The sequence below is a fragment of the Oncorhynchus nerka genome, linkage group LG27 (assembly GCF_034236695.1).
Source record: "Oncorhynchus nerka isolate Pitt River linkage group LG27, Oner_Uvic_2.0, whole genome shotgun sequence".
Lineage (NCBI taxonomy): Eukaryota > Metazoa > Chordata > Actinopteri > Salmoniformes > Salmonidae > Oncorhynchus > Oncorhynchus nerka.
In genome coordinates this window covers 59828051-59844795 of record NC_088422.1, presented here as the reverse complement: position 1 = coordinate 59844795, position 16745 = coordinate 59828051, and the positions used below count along the sequence as shown (strand labels likewise).

The 16745-nt window shown below is 43.8% G+C and overlaps 1 protein-coding gene across 2 annotated transcripts in view; it reads right to left on the bottom strand.

Moving 5' to 3' along the window:
* LOC115112072 (activating molecule in BECN1-regulated autophagy protein 1A-like) overlaps positions 1 to 7063 on the bottom strand; it is a 145192-nt gene extending 138129 nt beyond the window's left edge. The window contains exons 1-7 of one of the 2 annotated variants that reach the window (XM_065011844.1): positions 6706 to 7063; positions 5843 to 6040; positions 5678 to 5736; positions 5383 to 5566; positions 3634 to 3806; positions 3429 to 3495; positions 1830 to 3346 (exon numbers count right to left, since the gene is read on the bottom strand). In XM_065011844.1, coding sequence (XP_064867916.1) covers positions 1830 to 3346; positions 3429 to 3495; positions 3634 to 3806; positions 5383 to 5566; positions 5678 to 5736; positions 5843 to 5974 — 2132 coding nt within the window. In that variant the 5' untranslated portion in view covers positions 5975 to 6040; positions 6706 to 7063. The remainder of the gene's footprint in view (positions 1 to 1829; positions 3347 to 3428; positions 3496 to 3633; positions 3807 to 5382; positions 5567 to 5677; positions 5737 to 5842; positions 6041 to 6705) is intronic. The other variant, XM_029638818.2, reaches the window with a different exon arrangement.
* Between the last annotated feature and the right edge of the window lie 9682 nt (positions 7064 to 16745).

The following is a 16745-nucleotide window of genomic DNA, read 5'->3' as shown; positions in this document are numbered from 1 at the left end:
TGTTGAACAAATCAAAATATGTTATATTTGAGATTCTTCAAAGTAGCCACCCTTTGCCTTGATAACAGCTTTGCACACTCTTGGCATTCTCTCAACCAGCTTAATGAGGTAGTCACCTGGAATGCGTTTCAATTAACAGGTGTGCCTTGTTAAAAGTGAATTTGTGGGATTTATTTCCTTCTTTGAGCGAATCAATTGTGTTGTGGGAGTGGTAGGGTTGGTATGCAGAAGATAGCCCTATTTGGTAAAACACCAAGTCCATATTATGGCAAGAACAGCTCAAATAAGCAAAGAGAAACGACAGTCCATTGTTACTTTAAGACATGAAGGTCAGTCAATCTGGAAAATGTCAAGAACTTTGAAAGTTTCTTCAAGTGCAGTCGCAAAAACCATCATGCGCTATGATTAAACTAGCTCTCATAACAACCGCCACAGGAAAGGAAGACCCAGAGTTACCTCTGCTGCAGAGGATAAGTTCATTAGAGTTACCAGCCTCAGAAATTGCAGGCCAAATAAATGCTTCACAGAGTTCAAGTAACAGACATATCTCAACATCAACTGTTCAGAGAAGACAGCGTGAATCAGGCCTTCATGGTCAAATTTCTGCAAAGAAAGCACTACTAAAGGACACCAAAAATAAGAAGACACTTGCTTGGGCCAAGAAACACAAGCAATGGACATTCGACTGGTGGAAATCTGTCCTTTGGTCTGATGAGTGTAAATTTGAGATTTTTGGTTCCAACCGCCATGTCATTATGAGACGCAGAGAAGGTAAAGGGAAGATCTCGGCATGTGTGGTTCCCACTGTGAAGCATGGAGGTGGTGGTGTGATGGTGCTTTGCTGGTGACACTGTCAGTGTATTTAAAAAAAATGTTTATTCAAGGCACACTTAACCAGCATGGCTACCACAGCATTCAGCAGCAATACACCAACCCATCTGGTTTGCGCTTAGTGGGACTATCATTTGTTTTTCAACAGGATAATGACCCAACACACCTCCAGGCTTTGTAAGAGCTATTTGACCAAGAAGGAGAGTGATGGAGTGCTGCATCAGATGAATTGAGATTGTTTGGGATGAGTTAGACCCCAGAGTAAAGGAAAAGCATCCAACAAGTGCTCAGCATATGTGGGAACTCCTTGAAGACTGTTGGAAAAGCATTCCAGGTGAAGCTGGTTGAGAGAATGCCAAGCGTGTGCAAAGCTGTCATCAAGGCAAAGGGTGGCTACATTGAAGAATCTAAAATAAATGTTTATTTGTTTAACACGTTTTTGGTTACTACACGATTCCATGTGTGTCATTTCATAGTTTTGATGTATTCACTATTATTATACAATGTAGAAAATAGTACAAATAAAGAAATAGACTTGAATGAGAAGGCGTGTCCAAAAAACCCTGATGACTGCACAAGTTTGGAAAACACCTTTTATCAACAAAAAATAAAAATGCATTTAAAAAGGAGGGGGAAATATTACCATATTAAGGGATATAATATTTTTTTAATAAAAAAAAACATCTGGGATACTGATGTGAGCTGCACAGTTGAATGAGCACAAAAGCATAACATGCAAAGTCTGCCTGTATGATTAGACAAATGACAAGCATGGGGTGACTTGGGATGATGTGTACGTCTTGTGGTAGGGCAGACTTATAAGCTTATAAGATGTGTTGAATGTTGCATCTGGTACTGCCTCAAAGTCAGAGTTCAGCCACCAGGCCATTCATGCTACTTCCAGCATATTGGAAAAAGCTATGCATCAATTATGTTTTTCATTTAAACAAATTGCACAAAATATCGATAACACAGAACTTAACACCTGATTCTCTCACCTTCTCAGGTAATCGTCATCGTGGTTTTCGTCAGGCATTTCTTGGTTTAAGGCCTCTTGTGGTACATTCACCGCTGGACTTGGACTGACAGACGGTCGGTAAACTCTCTCCCACTGGCCTGTCTCCTGGTTATATACCAACCCCACCGCCTGTTCTCTCTGTGAGCTAGGGGATCCCCGGTGAGTGAAGGCTGTGTCCCCTCCAGGTTCATCAGCACTGGGCTGTGGCTGTAATAACTGTCTCCTGTCAGAGGACTGGGGAACATGTAGCACCGTCGGCCTCATTGTGTGAAAGGCAGGGTTGGGGCTTGGGGGCTGCCATGAGGTGCTCCCCTCCTCTTGTGATGGGGTCTGGCCAGTGCGTTCCCAGCGCTGTGTCCCTTGGTTAAACGTGAACAGGTTGTGGCAGACCCTGCAGCGGTTCATATGGCCGCGGGAGGGACCAGAACCACCATCACTGCTGTTGGGGGGCTGATAATGGGGGGTGACAGGCCGCTCACACTCTATGTTATTATTGAGCATCTCCCGTGTCTGTTGCTCTTGGCTGCTCTCTCCACCAGCACCACCTGACTGCTCCATTTCCTGCATGCGATCATACTCCATGAAGTAGCGATTCAAGTTGCACTGCAGCACGTTACGGATCGAGGTGGGGCTGTTGCTCCCTCCCTCCCCAAGAGAGTGGTGTCCACTACTAGTGCTGGGTCCATCTACAGAGCTGTTTCCACTGGTGTGAGGGCTCACTACTGCTGGGGGCAAGCTTCCTCCCTCTGTGGTAGAGGTGTAGACAGGCGACTGAAAGGAGCCGTCCTGCTGCCTCAGCACAGACAGCAGGTTGACAGAGGATGCACTAGTCCTGGGTGGAGATACCCCAACACCCCCACTACGCTCAGGCCGCATGTTGAGCATGCTGCCCATCCAGTCTGCTCCTGCCAGTCGCCCAGAGCACTCCAGGCCTGGCTGCTGGTGGCCCTGGTTGGTTATAAGGCCTGGGATGCTGCGCTGGCCAGGGCCTGAAGATGGAGTGCGTAAAGAGTGTCCTCTAGCACTGCCGTACACACTGCTGAAGGCAGAGGGACGGTGTGAGGAGCGAGGCTCAGAGGGCTGCCGGGGCTCAGTGCGAGCAGAGGAGAAGGTGGAGGCATGAGACTGGGCCTCCAGGCTCTCAGGGTCAGAGGGGTCCTCTCCAGATGGTGAAGGGGCTCGGGTGGCAGAGCACCGACTGCAGAAGCAAACCATACCAAGGTGTTGCACACAACCCTGGTAGGGGGGTCGGGAGCGATTCCGCAGGGCAGAATAATGTCCAGAGGGAAGACTAGGAGAGTCAACAGCACTATTGGCAGCGGGTGCAGGAGGATGCTGTTCCTCAGACTGTGAGCCGGAGTTCCTCGATGACAGGATGTGCAGGAAGTTGTGGAGAATGGGTGTACGGCGGACCGGTTGGGACTGTAGGAAGGATCGATGGCGAAAGTGGGGCATCTCCACGCTATCCATGGGGACCTCCGAGTCATCATCACTCTGCTGAAAAGCACACAACTGGAACACAATGTTCTTGATATGATGCAACTGACCTTAAATAATGTAAAGTATTAAACAGTCTCACCTGTTGGTTAGAGGGATTCACTATAGCGGTCAACAGGTAATGACCCAGTGGGTCAAACCTCACCAGTCTGCAACAGAGCATTTGCATGTGTCATTAGCTACATTTTGCTTTGACTCGGTTTCCAAATTCAGATATTTCAACAAGTCAAGTAATCGAACACTGTGGAAATGATAGGGAGATCAAGAAGGTGGAGCTTTTGTCAGACCTGACTCTCTCTGTCTCGCTGGCAGTCTTGACCAGGGCAAATGGCTCCCTCCTACTCCAGTCCCAGAAGTGAACCTCATTGTTTGTTGCTATGAGAAGGAGCTGGGCAGTAGGGTGAAAGGCCAGGGAGGCAATGGCCACATTGCTCTCAGTGAACCAGCTCTCACTGCCACCCTGGGCATCAGAGGGGCCACACAATGTTCAAAAGAAGAAGATTAGTGTCAATATTATGCACATGCACAAAAACCCAGAATGTCATCCAACTATTTTTAAGAGAATGCACAGAAATCGATTGGTAAGGAATAAAACTTGTGATGCAAGAGAGGACATGGTTACCTACACCAGTGCCACACACAGAGATAGTTAGAGATCTCTAGTTGGATATAACCCATTTTTGCATGGACACTGCCATAGAGCCTCACAGTGGAGGTGTCATAGTACCCATAAAGCCTAGTAGTCAAACAGGGATTATGACAACTTAAAAGTTGTTCACAGAATTGTCAATTGAAAGAAATCTTACCAATTTATTCATTACTAGATTTAGCTAACATTAGATAGTTAATCCAGAGATTCTTACCTTTGCCTCGATTCGTCAGTCTAGTCCAGATCATCATAACATTTGTAGTTCTTTATGATAGCCACATTAGCATTACATTTTTGTGGGATAAATACAGGCGAATATATTGATACAAGCCACTTTGTCCTTGAGAGATCTACAGTTATCAAAACATCACACCGGGAAAAGCCTAAACAAAACATCCCTTATTTTAAGTGTTTCTAAAATCCCCTATAGGAAAAATGAAATGGTGAATTTTTTTTTAAAACCATTTCCCTGTTTGACCTCTAGGTTTTATGGGTATTATGACTCATATTGTGGTACTCTATCGAGGGCTTCCACCATTTTAAAGTAGTCAACTGGATGGGGATTCATAAGGGTTGGGAGGGATCAGCCAATGCTCAGAGCATTGGCTTCTTCTTCAAATTGGGTTACCTGGTTTGTAAATGGCTTTAAACTGTATCACCGCCATCTTGTGGCCACAATAAATGAATGACAAGATTTGGTTCAGGACTCCTGCACTGCAGGTGGCGGTAAAACACCAATATACGCTGTATGCTATTTTCAAAAAAAAAAAAATGAAAATAGACTACTTCAAAATGGAGATGGCCTCAATGGCGCTACCCGTGCTCTTACAGGTGCCATAATGGGCCAGAAAACGAGAGATTCTCAATTGGTTTTACTCAACTCATCTGTCCTGCTTTTGAAAAAGTTCAAAGGTAATCGAGGAGCGGCGGCGAGAATAAACAAATGAGCTTGTATGAAATTAGACTCTCCGCTCCATAAGGCAAATTACATTTACAGGGGTGAAATCCCTAGATAAATGTGTAAAGTGATAAAAAACAAATATAGCTAGTTGTGGAAGACATTTTGCAGATGAAATAATAAGTGGCGTATCCTTTTTAAATGTGTGCATGCTTTCTCCTTTGAGAAAACAGCTGATTCAAAGGGGGTGTGGTAGATTTTAAAACAATTCTGCACTAGCCGCTGAGTGGAATACTCATGTGTATCAAGGAAGTGAGCAAACTCCTCCATTCGCCTACTAATTAATTGACACCGTCCTCAACCACATATCGGTTTCCAGTTCACGGAGGAGTCTAGGAGAATATCCCAAAGATGAGTCGTCTAATTAAGTCTATTGTAGCACATGTAGTCCCCGAGGTTCCTTTGCATGAGAAGATGACAGCCACTCACATGCAGGTCCCAGATGCGAACCTCTCCATCCAGACATCCCGAAGCCACCAAACCAGGGATGGTAGGGTGAAAGGTCAGACACCAAGGAGTGCGGCGATGGCCCACCAGAGAGTGAACACACTTTCCTGTCTTAATCTCGGTGATATAAATGTTGTGGTTGACATGAGTGGAGGCAATTAAGGTCCTATATGAAGGGAAAACATTAACAGTTAACATACAATCTTCCAGTCTTGGTGTCTTTCTATCTCCTCCAGACAAAAAATGTTTACAACATTTTATTGGATGACATTCTGACCTGTCCGGGCTAAAAGCCAACAGGAAGGTAGAACGAGGGCTGTCCGGCAACTCCACTTTCTGAGGAAAATAAAATAAGAGCACATAAAAAAAGCACCCTCTCATGTCAGTTAAACTTGTTACATTGCACGATTTCCATCCATGCCTCACCAAGGATGCTCCTTACCTGACTCTGCCATTTCATCCGCCGGGTCTTCTCCTCAACAAGCTGTTGCAGGAGGCGCTGGGAACCAAGGCCACGGGCCCCACGCTCCCGGGCAGATAAGATCCGCACCGAATTCTTTGGGTAGACAGTCATCTCAAAGATCAGGCCTTCATTCCTCTCCTTCACACTGGTGTTTGTTGGTCTCAGTCACCAAAGGGTCTAAGCAAAAGCCATATAAAAGTGTGTCTGTGGCTAGCTTGTAGTCTACACCTTTACCTTGCATGATGAAATCCAGCTGTTGATGACATAACCATGTTTGTAGCTAACTAGCTAGCTAAAAGAAAAATGTTTATTATTAGTTACCTAATCACTGCAGTTCTCATTTGTTAACAGCCATGAGGTGCTGATGAAAATGTTGCCACAAGTGGCATGAATAATGAACATATGTTAGTTTTACACAATTATAACGTTAATGGCAAAACAACTGTAGTGGTGTGGGTTCAGGAAGAACAACCGAAATACAGAGAACCACAACGAAAACACGCTGTCATGAAACTTAAAAATGCTAGTTAACCCAACAAATGTGGGCCATTATACTGGAGGTCGAAGATAGTATCGCCAATAACAGGTTAGTTATTAGTTGAAAAATCTGACAACGTTTTGTACAACCAGGCCTGTAACTACCAGTATATTTTTTGGTTAAATCACATTATCTTGTGTTACAATCTGTAGCTTACCGGTCTCCCAATTAACTAACTAGCTAGCTAACATGCCAGCGTTTGTCCAACTCAAGCAAGAACTGGCGTTGACAACCAACCCCATCAAGACATTGCATTGGCCTAACACAACTAGCTAACGTTAGCGATACTCGACCATGTCCCTACCTTTTCCCACTGCTACGGTTGGAATGTTCTTGTCGACTTAGCAAGTTACATATATTCGACTTTTACTAGCAACTGAAACTATCTCGTATAATTATGGTATATTTTCTCCGATGTTTGTAATATTGTGTTGACCAACTGTGGTTAACAAGCTAGCAGTGTAGCTAGGCTAGCTATTAGCTATGTTCTCCAAAACATTAGCCAGCTGGCCAGACCAGCCACAGCTCACCAGGCATTACTAGTTGAACACAGGAACATAGGTGGGCGCCACAAAACCGATAGTTTTTTTTTGTTGCAGTGCAAGAAATAGCTAGCTTACAAAGGGTCAATATTGCTTTAAAGTAAGCAATGTATTTATAATCTACATGTATCGCTATTTCTATATGTTTTACAGAAAACATGTATACATATAAGTTCATGATTATACAACGTAGCGTTTTCCAAACGGGGTCTGGGCCATAAAATCCTGGTCCTCATCCAAACGGTTCATACAATAACGGTCCTTATGGTTGTCATATGTGCTAGAATGATTTATAAATAAAACTTTAATACCAAAGAGAACACGTTTTCTACTAAAACACTGGACGTTGATCAAGCATAACATTTTAGCTTCTGCACAGTTTGGATTGATTGATTGATTTGATCATTTAAAAAAATACATATAAACAAAGATTTGTAAAAGTGACCGGTATTGCACAATATAGTCGGGGACTTATTTCCATTTTGGTCCCTATTTTTAACATAAATACATAAACAATTACAGTGATAAAGACAAATTACAGATAGAGATGAAAAAATGCTCAACCTCCAGATGAGTATCAGGGGAGTTAACATACAATTCTTACAAGATTGTTTGGCTGGTAGTTTATTCTTTAGATGTTTGGGGCTGCTGGTGAACCATGATGTGCATAAATGATCAAAGTGACACTGGACTAGCACACTAGCTAGGTTTCCATCCAATTGACGACAGATTTTCATGCGAATATTGTAAAATATTCTTTAAAACAATATTTCAGAGTTTCGTTTCGGACATTTTAGCGCCGGGACAACATGACAGGGAAGATTTTGGCCAAATGAGCCACATTTTCGTTTCGTTAAAAACAGCCTATAACAAATGACAAAACCACTATTCCTCGTGTTTCGATGTGCAGCACACCTTATAGCCTATTTTTGTTTTTATTCTACTTCCCCCAAAAAAACATTTTCCACCTCACGGTTCAGCTGTCAGAAATTTGAGCACCACATGTATCGGGGCTACGGTGTCCACTGTATAATATTAACATTTTAATAAAAAAAAAATATATATATAGGCTATTTGAAAGAAGAGAAGCTTAGGCCTAACCCCAGAGAGCTAGATAGACAGGTGCTTCTACACCTGCATTGCTTGCTGTTTGGGGTTTTAGGCTGGGTTTCTGTACAGCACTTTGAGATATCAGCTGATGTACGAAGGGCTATATAAATAAATTTTATTTGATTTGACATAAGCACACACCGACATGCATTTCTTTATGTGAGATGGTTACTACGTCTGGTATACAGATATAGACATTCAAGAGGCTAATTAGATAATTTTCTATCATAATATTTTCTATAAAGATAAGCAATGTATTGTTAGGAGTAACTCTGGTTGGCCTGAAACAGTCTTCCTCATCTCAAAAACATCTCAAAAACTGTTGGAGCCCCTGGGCTCTCTCAATTCAATTTCAATTTAAGGGCTTTATTGGCATGTGAAACATGTTTACATTGCCAAAGCAAGTGAAATAGATGAACAGAATTAAAATAAACAAAAAATTAAATAAACAAACAGGTTGTATTTACAATGGGGTTTGTTCTTCACTGGTTGTCCTTCTCTTGTGGCAACAGGTCACAAATCTTGCTGCTGTGATTGCACACTGTGGTATTTCACACAATAGATATGGGAGTTTATCAAAATTGGATTTGTTTTCAAATTCTTTGTGGGTCTGTGTAAGGAGGGAAATATGTGTCTCTTGCACATAGTCAAAGATTTCCATGATTTTGGATCAGTCACAGTGGTTAGGTATTCTGCCACTGTGTACTCTCTGTTTAGGGCCAAAAAGCATTGTCACGTCTTCTCCCGCTCCCCCTCTCCGGGTGGTTTACTAATCACAGGCTTTGACATCCATCATTACGCACACCTGGCACCATTGTTACGGTCACCTGCGCCTCATCATGAAACACACCTGGACTCCATCACTTCACTGATTACCTCCCCTATTTCTGTCACTCCCTTAGTGTTGTTCCCCCAGGCACTATTGGTTATGTGTTTCATTTCCAGATGGTATGCTTGGTTTGTATTGTGCAATGGTCACGGCATTATTAAACTCACCACCTGCTTCTTGACTCCCAGTGTCTCTGTTACAGAATACTTCCTCAACAAAGGGAAGCAGCAGAATATCAGGCCATCTCCCTGATGTTTGACGAACAATGATAACTACTTTGTCAACACCACGACCAGCTGATGCAACTGGTGACGGCTATGGAAGAGGTTCTTTGTGGTCTTCAACATCTCGAACATACCTGAGAGGATACTAGTGGATGATACTCTACCACCAGTTGAGCCAGCCCATCCAACAGTCTGCCCAGGTCAGTGATGCCTGGGTGGGTGTAGGCTACGGCTATCTGGGAGAGAAGAGGCGCTGGCTTCTTATGAGGGGTTCATGGCAGTGTTCACAGCTATCTTCGCTCAGCCACCGGAGGGCAAAGGTGATGAGTGCCTACTCCAACTATGGTGGGATGCCAAGACTGCTGCTGAGTACACGCTCACCTTCCAGACAGTAGCAACATTCAGCAGATGGCATGAGCCAGTGCTCTGTATGCTTTTCAGAAGAGGACTGCATGAGGAGGTCCAGATGGAACTTGCATGTCGGGATGACAACCTCCTTGGCTGCACTCATTGCGATAGCCATCAGTCTGTTTAACTAACTTTGGGAGCGTCGGTACCACTGCTTCTGTCCTTCCCTCAGTGACCACTCTATCAGAGCCTGAACCCTTGGAGGTAGGGGTCACACAACCTCCCCGCGGCATAGTGACGGAAACTGCTGGGGCTCTGTCCCTGTTGTCGTTAAGGGGAGCTTCAGCAGTGTCTGGTATGTTTTTACTTGGGATCCACGAGAGCAGAGGGACGGTCATGTGATCTTCCACCTCCTGGGGCGGAGGTGACCCTGATTCGAATCCAGGCTGTATCACAACTGGCTGTGATTGGTAGTCCCATAGGGCGGCGCACAATTGGCCCAGTGTCGTCTGTTTGGCCGGTGTAGGTAGTCATTGAAAATAAGTATTTGTTCTACACTGACTTGTCTAGTTAAATAAAAATGTATTTTAAAAATACATTGCTTGTGGATTCTGGTGACCTGGGGCTCTTTATTGACTACAGTCCCTCTCTGAATGTCACCTCATACCTGCTCTCCTCTGTTTCCAGTTCAAGCCCTTGATGATTGGTGCATCTACTAGGATCTGGGACCAGTCACCGTGGAGTCCATCATGAGAACTTTCCCTTCATTAGTGGATGATGACAATCACGGACTGGGCACCCGACTGCTGGATGACCTGCTTTCCAATTCCATGTCGGTTGAGTCCTGTGGTTGCCTTTTAGCCCAACATCCTGGAGGTATACAAGGACCTGTGGGAGTTGGTTCCCGAAACCCGCGCCACTAGTCTCCCTCATCGTCCCTGGGACTGTGCCATTGACTTGCTTGCGGACTCGGCGCAGATGCATCTATACTGTCTGTGGCTAAGGCCATGGAGGATTACATCCGTGAAGCGATCCAACAAAGTTTCATCCACACGTCCACCTCTCCTGCTAGTGTGTGGTGGCTCACCAAGTCCCGTTACACTCCCGTTGGTGCCGGCAGCTATCGAACAGCTCCGCGGGGCCGCGTTCTTATCAAATTGGATCTCTGCGGAGTGCATACAATCTCATCCGGGAGATAGATGAATAGAAGACTGCTTTCAGCATGATGTCTGGTCACTCTGATGCCTTTTGGCTTAGCCAAAAGTCAGTGTTCCAGCCATTCGCCAACTAGGTGTTACGGGACGTGCTCGGATGCCAGGTGGCTGTCTATATCGACAACCTACTCTTCTACTTGGCTACCTTGGAGGATCACATTGAGTAGTCCTGGAACATCTCCTGGCCAACCAACTATTTGTCAAGGCAGAGCCGTGACAATTTCATCAGGAAGTTGTCTCCTTTCTAGGCAACCAGAACCGCCCGCAAGGAGTGACGTTGTCGCTGGATATCCATGTTTTACTTGTAGTACTCCATCTCCAAGAAGTATTGGTGGCCAACCTTGGTGAGTGATGTTATTCGCTATGTCAACTCCTGTTCCATGTAGTGACTTATTACCGATATGTTCCTTGCCAAAAAAACGATACCGATTTTTTTTTTTTTTTTTTTTAATTTTATTTTAATTAGTATAGTTAAAACAGACGCAGCGGTCTAAGGCACTGCATCTCAGTGCATGAGGCATCACTACAGTCTTGTTTGAATCCAGGCTGTGTCACATCCCGCCGTGATTGTGATTCCCATAGGGCAACGCACAATTGGCCCAGCATCATTCGGGCTGTCATTGTAAATAAGATTTTGTTCTTAACTGAATTGCCTAGTTAGATAAAGGTTACACACACACCACTAATCAATTAGTTATTTTTCTGGCATTTATGTATGTCCCTCTTGCAAGTAAAACATAATCAAAACATATTTATTTTACTTACTTGGTGTTTCGTAGTCGTTTCATCCTCAAACAGGACTTCTATGGAACTCCGTTTGCGTGTCAAATAACACTTGTTTCCCAAAGAAACAATCATCAGGACCTTGACTATGACTGCACGTCACATAATAATTTAACACGTTCATTAGTGTAACTACGTAAATTATCACTTATTTCACAACGATTCATCGATACGTATGCTATGATGCTTGTAAAGTTGTCTCGCGCACCTGCCCTTCCCCAAGCTCTGGACCGTGCTTGTCGTAAAAGTAAAAGCTTAAACTGATGGATGTGTTGCAAAAAAAATGTTCTTCCCCAAATACATCTGTTTCAGTAGCTTTAGTTAGCCAAGTGTCATCTAAAATAGCCACAATAAGGATTAAACACAATAGTGGACTGTGCGGTTAGCGTTAAAAATAAGTGTCGCATAATTCTAATATTTGCATCGCTGTCAATTACTTACTGTAATGAAACAGGCAGGGAGCAGGCCTCGAACTCTCGACCTTCTAGCTCGAAGTCCAGCGCGCAATCGACTGTGCCCCAAAAGCATACTGCTGAGTCGATATCCGCGCTAGTAAACGCAGGGTCGTTACAATACTTTTTATTTTGAAGGGAAACAGCTAATTTCACTTGAGCCTTATCCTTATTGTGGCCAGCTTCACAACCCGGTCCGGTCGTGCCTCGCTAGCTAGGTACCAAGCAGTAGCGGACTGAGCCCCAGGAGAATTCTCAGTGGGCTAGTCAACCTCTGGGCCAGTGGGCCGCCTTTAGTATTAAAATATATAGATTTATTAATCAAGTTGGCAGAAGGTTGAGCGACACTGGCCAACCCTTCCCCTTTTCCCCCAGGCCCGTTGATCTATTCCAAACGAACGTTTATGTTAACCTTAGCCCCTTTTGTCTCGCTTACATTGACACTGACAGCTCGAAAACTAGCTACAATAGAAAACGGAAAAGCAAGTGAATGTAAAAAAACGAACCGACTTATTCGGTGGTGGTAGTACTAGTGCCACAGACGCTAACATTGAAGTGCTCGACCGGCCAAGAGGAAGATGCCACAACCCGGTTTGCGGGTGGAAGAGTAGACTGAGAGGACAGCGAAGCCAAATATGGGCACATATCTACCACTTCGCCTGCACTAAATGTGTTACAAATGTATGTTATATCCGAATTTGAGTGGAATGCAAATACTATTGGTCAGCTACTGCTGTGTAAATGTGCAAGAAAGAACTGGGGTCAAGACGTTCAGTAACCGGGTGTTCAAACCGGATAGCGTAAAGAACTCAATTTGACGCCTAGCAAAAGCTCTGGATGCCTAGATTTCGCGAACATTGGTTGCAAATAGTGTACATATTGTAAAACTAATCATGTCCTTACCCTTTCAAATTCATATTTTGTGCGGGAGAATGTGATAACAGTGATTTGCTAACTATGATCCTCATCGCCACCGGTTCCTACCACTTCGCCTCTTTCGAGACAATGCATTGAAACTCATCATGCCAACAGGCTGGTGTAAAATGGCGAGTAAAAGTCACACAAAAAAAAAAGTTTTGTCATTAATTCACTTGATATGAAATAGTGGGGCTGCTGTTGTGTTTTTAGTTTTTCAAAGTTGGGCCTTTATTTTTTTTTATTTACCCTTTTTAACCAGGTAGGCTAGTTGAGAACAAGTTCTCATTTGCAACTGCGACCTGGCAAAGCTAAAGCAAAGCAATTCGACACATACAACGACAGTTACACATGGAATAAACGACCTACGCGCGCATTGACGCACACACGGAAAATGGCGGACGGAAGACAGGGTGGTGCGGCAGGTGCTGCTTCTCATTCGAATGCTGTAATTTTATCTAAACCATCAGGTGTACGCCGACCCCAGCTAAGTAACTCACGCAAAGAGTTAAAGCGCAATTATGTGTTTTATCTCCAGTACTCTGCCATGATTGTCAGTTATGTAGCTGCTCTACTGATAATCTCAGTGCGTCCTTGCTGGGATGACACAATCAGTCTACTACCGGAGAATATCAACACCAAACACATTGGTTCACCGTTCCACGGGAGCGGCCAGTACACAGCATACCATAATGTTCTGAATAATGGCCAAGTCTACCTCGCTCCTTATTCTACTGAACCGCTTAGGCGTAACAAACACAAGTCCAACATTTATCGGAAACTGTTAAACTACCTGTTCACTACCCTCCTGCTCTCCGGGGATGTACAACTCAATCCTGGGCCCAATATCACCGAGCCAGTGATACGCACCGGAGTGGAGAGCGGTGGAAGGCCTCGTCCACTGGTCGTCGCCGCTGTGGAAGTGGGTGAGTGCTATGGTTTCTCTCGACTCACCCGGCTCCAGGATAGATTTTGACTCTTCAAACATACCAGAGTTGCTATATGCGATCCCTTACTCTGCTTCTGGTACGCAAGCTATTTTAATTAGTTCCCCGCATCCAGTGCAGGCGGGAGGGATTGTTAATTGCGCTACCGAACTGCCCCTAATCAAAACGAAACAAAACGGCATAAACCCATCCGTCAGAAAACACAGAAAATTTAACTTTTTTCAATGTGTCAATCACTCTCGAGTCATCTGGGACCCACGAGCTAAGTCCAAGGGACTACTAGGGGGGCACTTGAACATTCGTAGTGTCATTCCAAAAAGTGATCAAATTCAACATCTACTCACAGACTCCAACCTTGACTTTCTCTGCCTCTCAGAGACATGGCTCCATAAACACTCTCCATATGCTGCTTTGATTGTGCCTGGCTACAATGTTTTCAGGAGAGACCGGATTGAAGGAAGAGGAGGGGGTGTGATGATTTACATTAAAGAACATATCCGATGTAAACAAATTGAGTGGTCATGTGATAATGAACTAGAATGTATCGGCCTGAACGTTACACTGTCTCCCCAAATGTCTTTTACCCTCATTGGAATGTATAGGCCACCTTCCACCAAAAGTGTGTTTTTGATCAGTTTAATACCATGCTTAGGGAATGTGATTTTGGGAAAGAGGTCATCTTAATGGGAGATTTTAACATTAATTATGAAGACAAGTGTTGTAGGAAAACGCTCAAACGGATCACTAATACCTTTGACCTTACACAGCTAGTTAAAGGGCCAACCAGGGTGACTTGTTGCTCTAAAACACAGATTGATTTGGTGTTCAGTAATAAACCAGAGAGAGTGACTAAATCATTCAATATGGTTACTGGGCTATCTGATCATAATCTGACACTTATAGCCAGAAAGCTGTCTAAGAGCAGGTTTAACCTCTCTACTGTTAGAAAGCCGGATCAACTCAGAATACCTAAGAGTGAATTAAACTATTTTGAAAAAGCAATTAAGGGAATAAACTGGAATGATCTCTTGTCCTATACAGACGTGGAAGCTGATAGTCAGGTTTTTCTATCCACAATCCAGACTACAATAAATGGCTTCCTAAAGAAAATCAAATCCAAACCTGGCCAAAAGAGCACTCTTCCTTGGCTAAATGGAGAAATCTGGAAATTGATGAAAGAACGAGATTATGCTCTAAAAATAGCCCTAAAATCTAAATTGGAGCATGACAGACGTAGGTTTACCATGTTGAGAAATAAGGTGATAAAAGAAATCAGACAGGCCAAGGCAAACTTTTTTATTAACATAATTGGTGAAGCAAAGGGAAATTCTAAATTGATATGGGAGAATCTAAACAAGTTAACAGGGAAAGACCATAGTAACACTGCAAAAAGACTAGAAATCATGGTGAATAACAATCTAACACAGGATGCAGTTGAAATAGCAACAGCCTTCAATTCCTACTTTATTGACTCTGTCAGGTTACTGACACAGAACCCCTCCACTGATTTATTGGGCTCAGTGCTAGTGAATGACACTCAACCTGTCTTCATCATAAGGGAGGTTTCTGAGTCAAAGGTGAACAAGGTGATTAGCTCACTAAAGAACTCTAAAGCCAAAGATGTGTTTGGGATGGACTCTACCTTTCTTAAAAACTACAAAGAGTCACTCATTGGTCCCATTACTAAGGTCACCAACACATCTATTGGTCTCGGTGTGTTTCCAAGGGTATGGAAGTCGGCCATAATAACGGCCATCTTTAAATCAGGCGACCCTGCTGACGTGAGTAACTACAGGCCCATTAGTATACTACCTGTGGTGTCAAAGGTTGTTGAAAAGTGTGTAGCAGAACAACTGATTGCCCACCTCAACAACAGCCCCTTCACATTACACTCCATGCAGTTTGGCTTCATAGCGAAACACTCCACAGAAACGGCCAACTGCTTTCTTCTGGAAAATGTGAAGTCCAAGATGGACAAAGGGGGTGCTGTTGGGGCTGTGTTTCTGGACCTAAGGAAGGCTTTTGATACTGTTAACCGTGAGATTCTCATCACAAAATTGTCCAAGTTCAACTTTTCCCCTGATGCCTTGAGATGGATGAAATCATACCTTGAAGGCAGAACTCAGTGTGTCAGAGTGAGCAATGAGCTGTCGCCCACTCGCAGCTATGATGTGGGCGTGCCCCAAGGGTCAATACTGGGGCCCCTCCTGTTCAGCCTGTACATTAATGATCTGCCTTCTGTCTGTACTGGGTCTGAAGTTCAAATGTATGCAGATGATACAGTGATATATGTGCATGCAAAGAGCAAACAACAAGCTGCACAAGAACTCACTACTGTAATGGTCCAGGTTACAAAGTGGCTCAGTGACTCGTGTTTGCATCTCAATGTGAAAAAAACTGTTTGCATGTTCTTCACAAAGAGGGCAACAGATGCTACTGAGCCAGATGTCTATGTGTCAGGGGAGAAGCTCCAGGTGGTATCCGATTTTAAGAACCTTGGCATCATACTTGATTCCAACCTCTCTTTTAAAAAGCATGTGAAAAAGGTAATTCAAATAACCAAATTCAACCTAGCTAATTTCCGATTTATACGAAATTGTTTGACTACAGAGGTAGCAAAACTGTACTTCAATTCTATGATACTCCCCACTTAACATACTGCTTGACTAGTTGGGCCCAAGCTTGCTGTACAACATTAAAACCTATTCAGTCTGTCTACAAACAGGCTCTCAAAGTGCTTGATAGGAAGCCCAATAGCCATCATCATTGTCACATCCTTAGAAAGCATAAGCTCTTGAGTTGGGAAAATCTTGTGCAATACACCGACGCATGTCTTGTATTCAAGATCCTTAATGGCCTGGCTCCCCCTCCACTCAATATTTTTGTTAAACGGAAAACCCAGACATATGGCAGCAGATCCACAAGGTCTGCCATGAGAGGTGACTGTATAGTTCCCCTAAAGGAAAAGCACCTTTAGTAA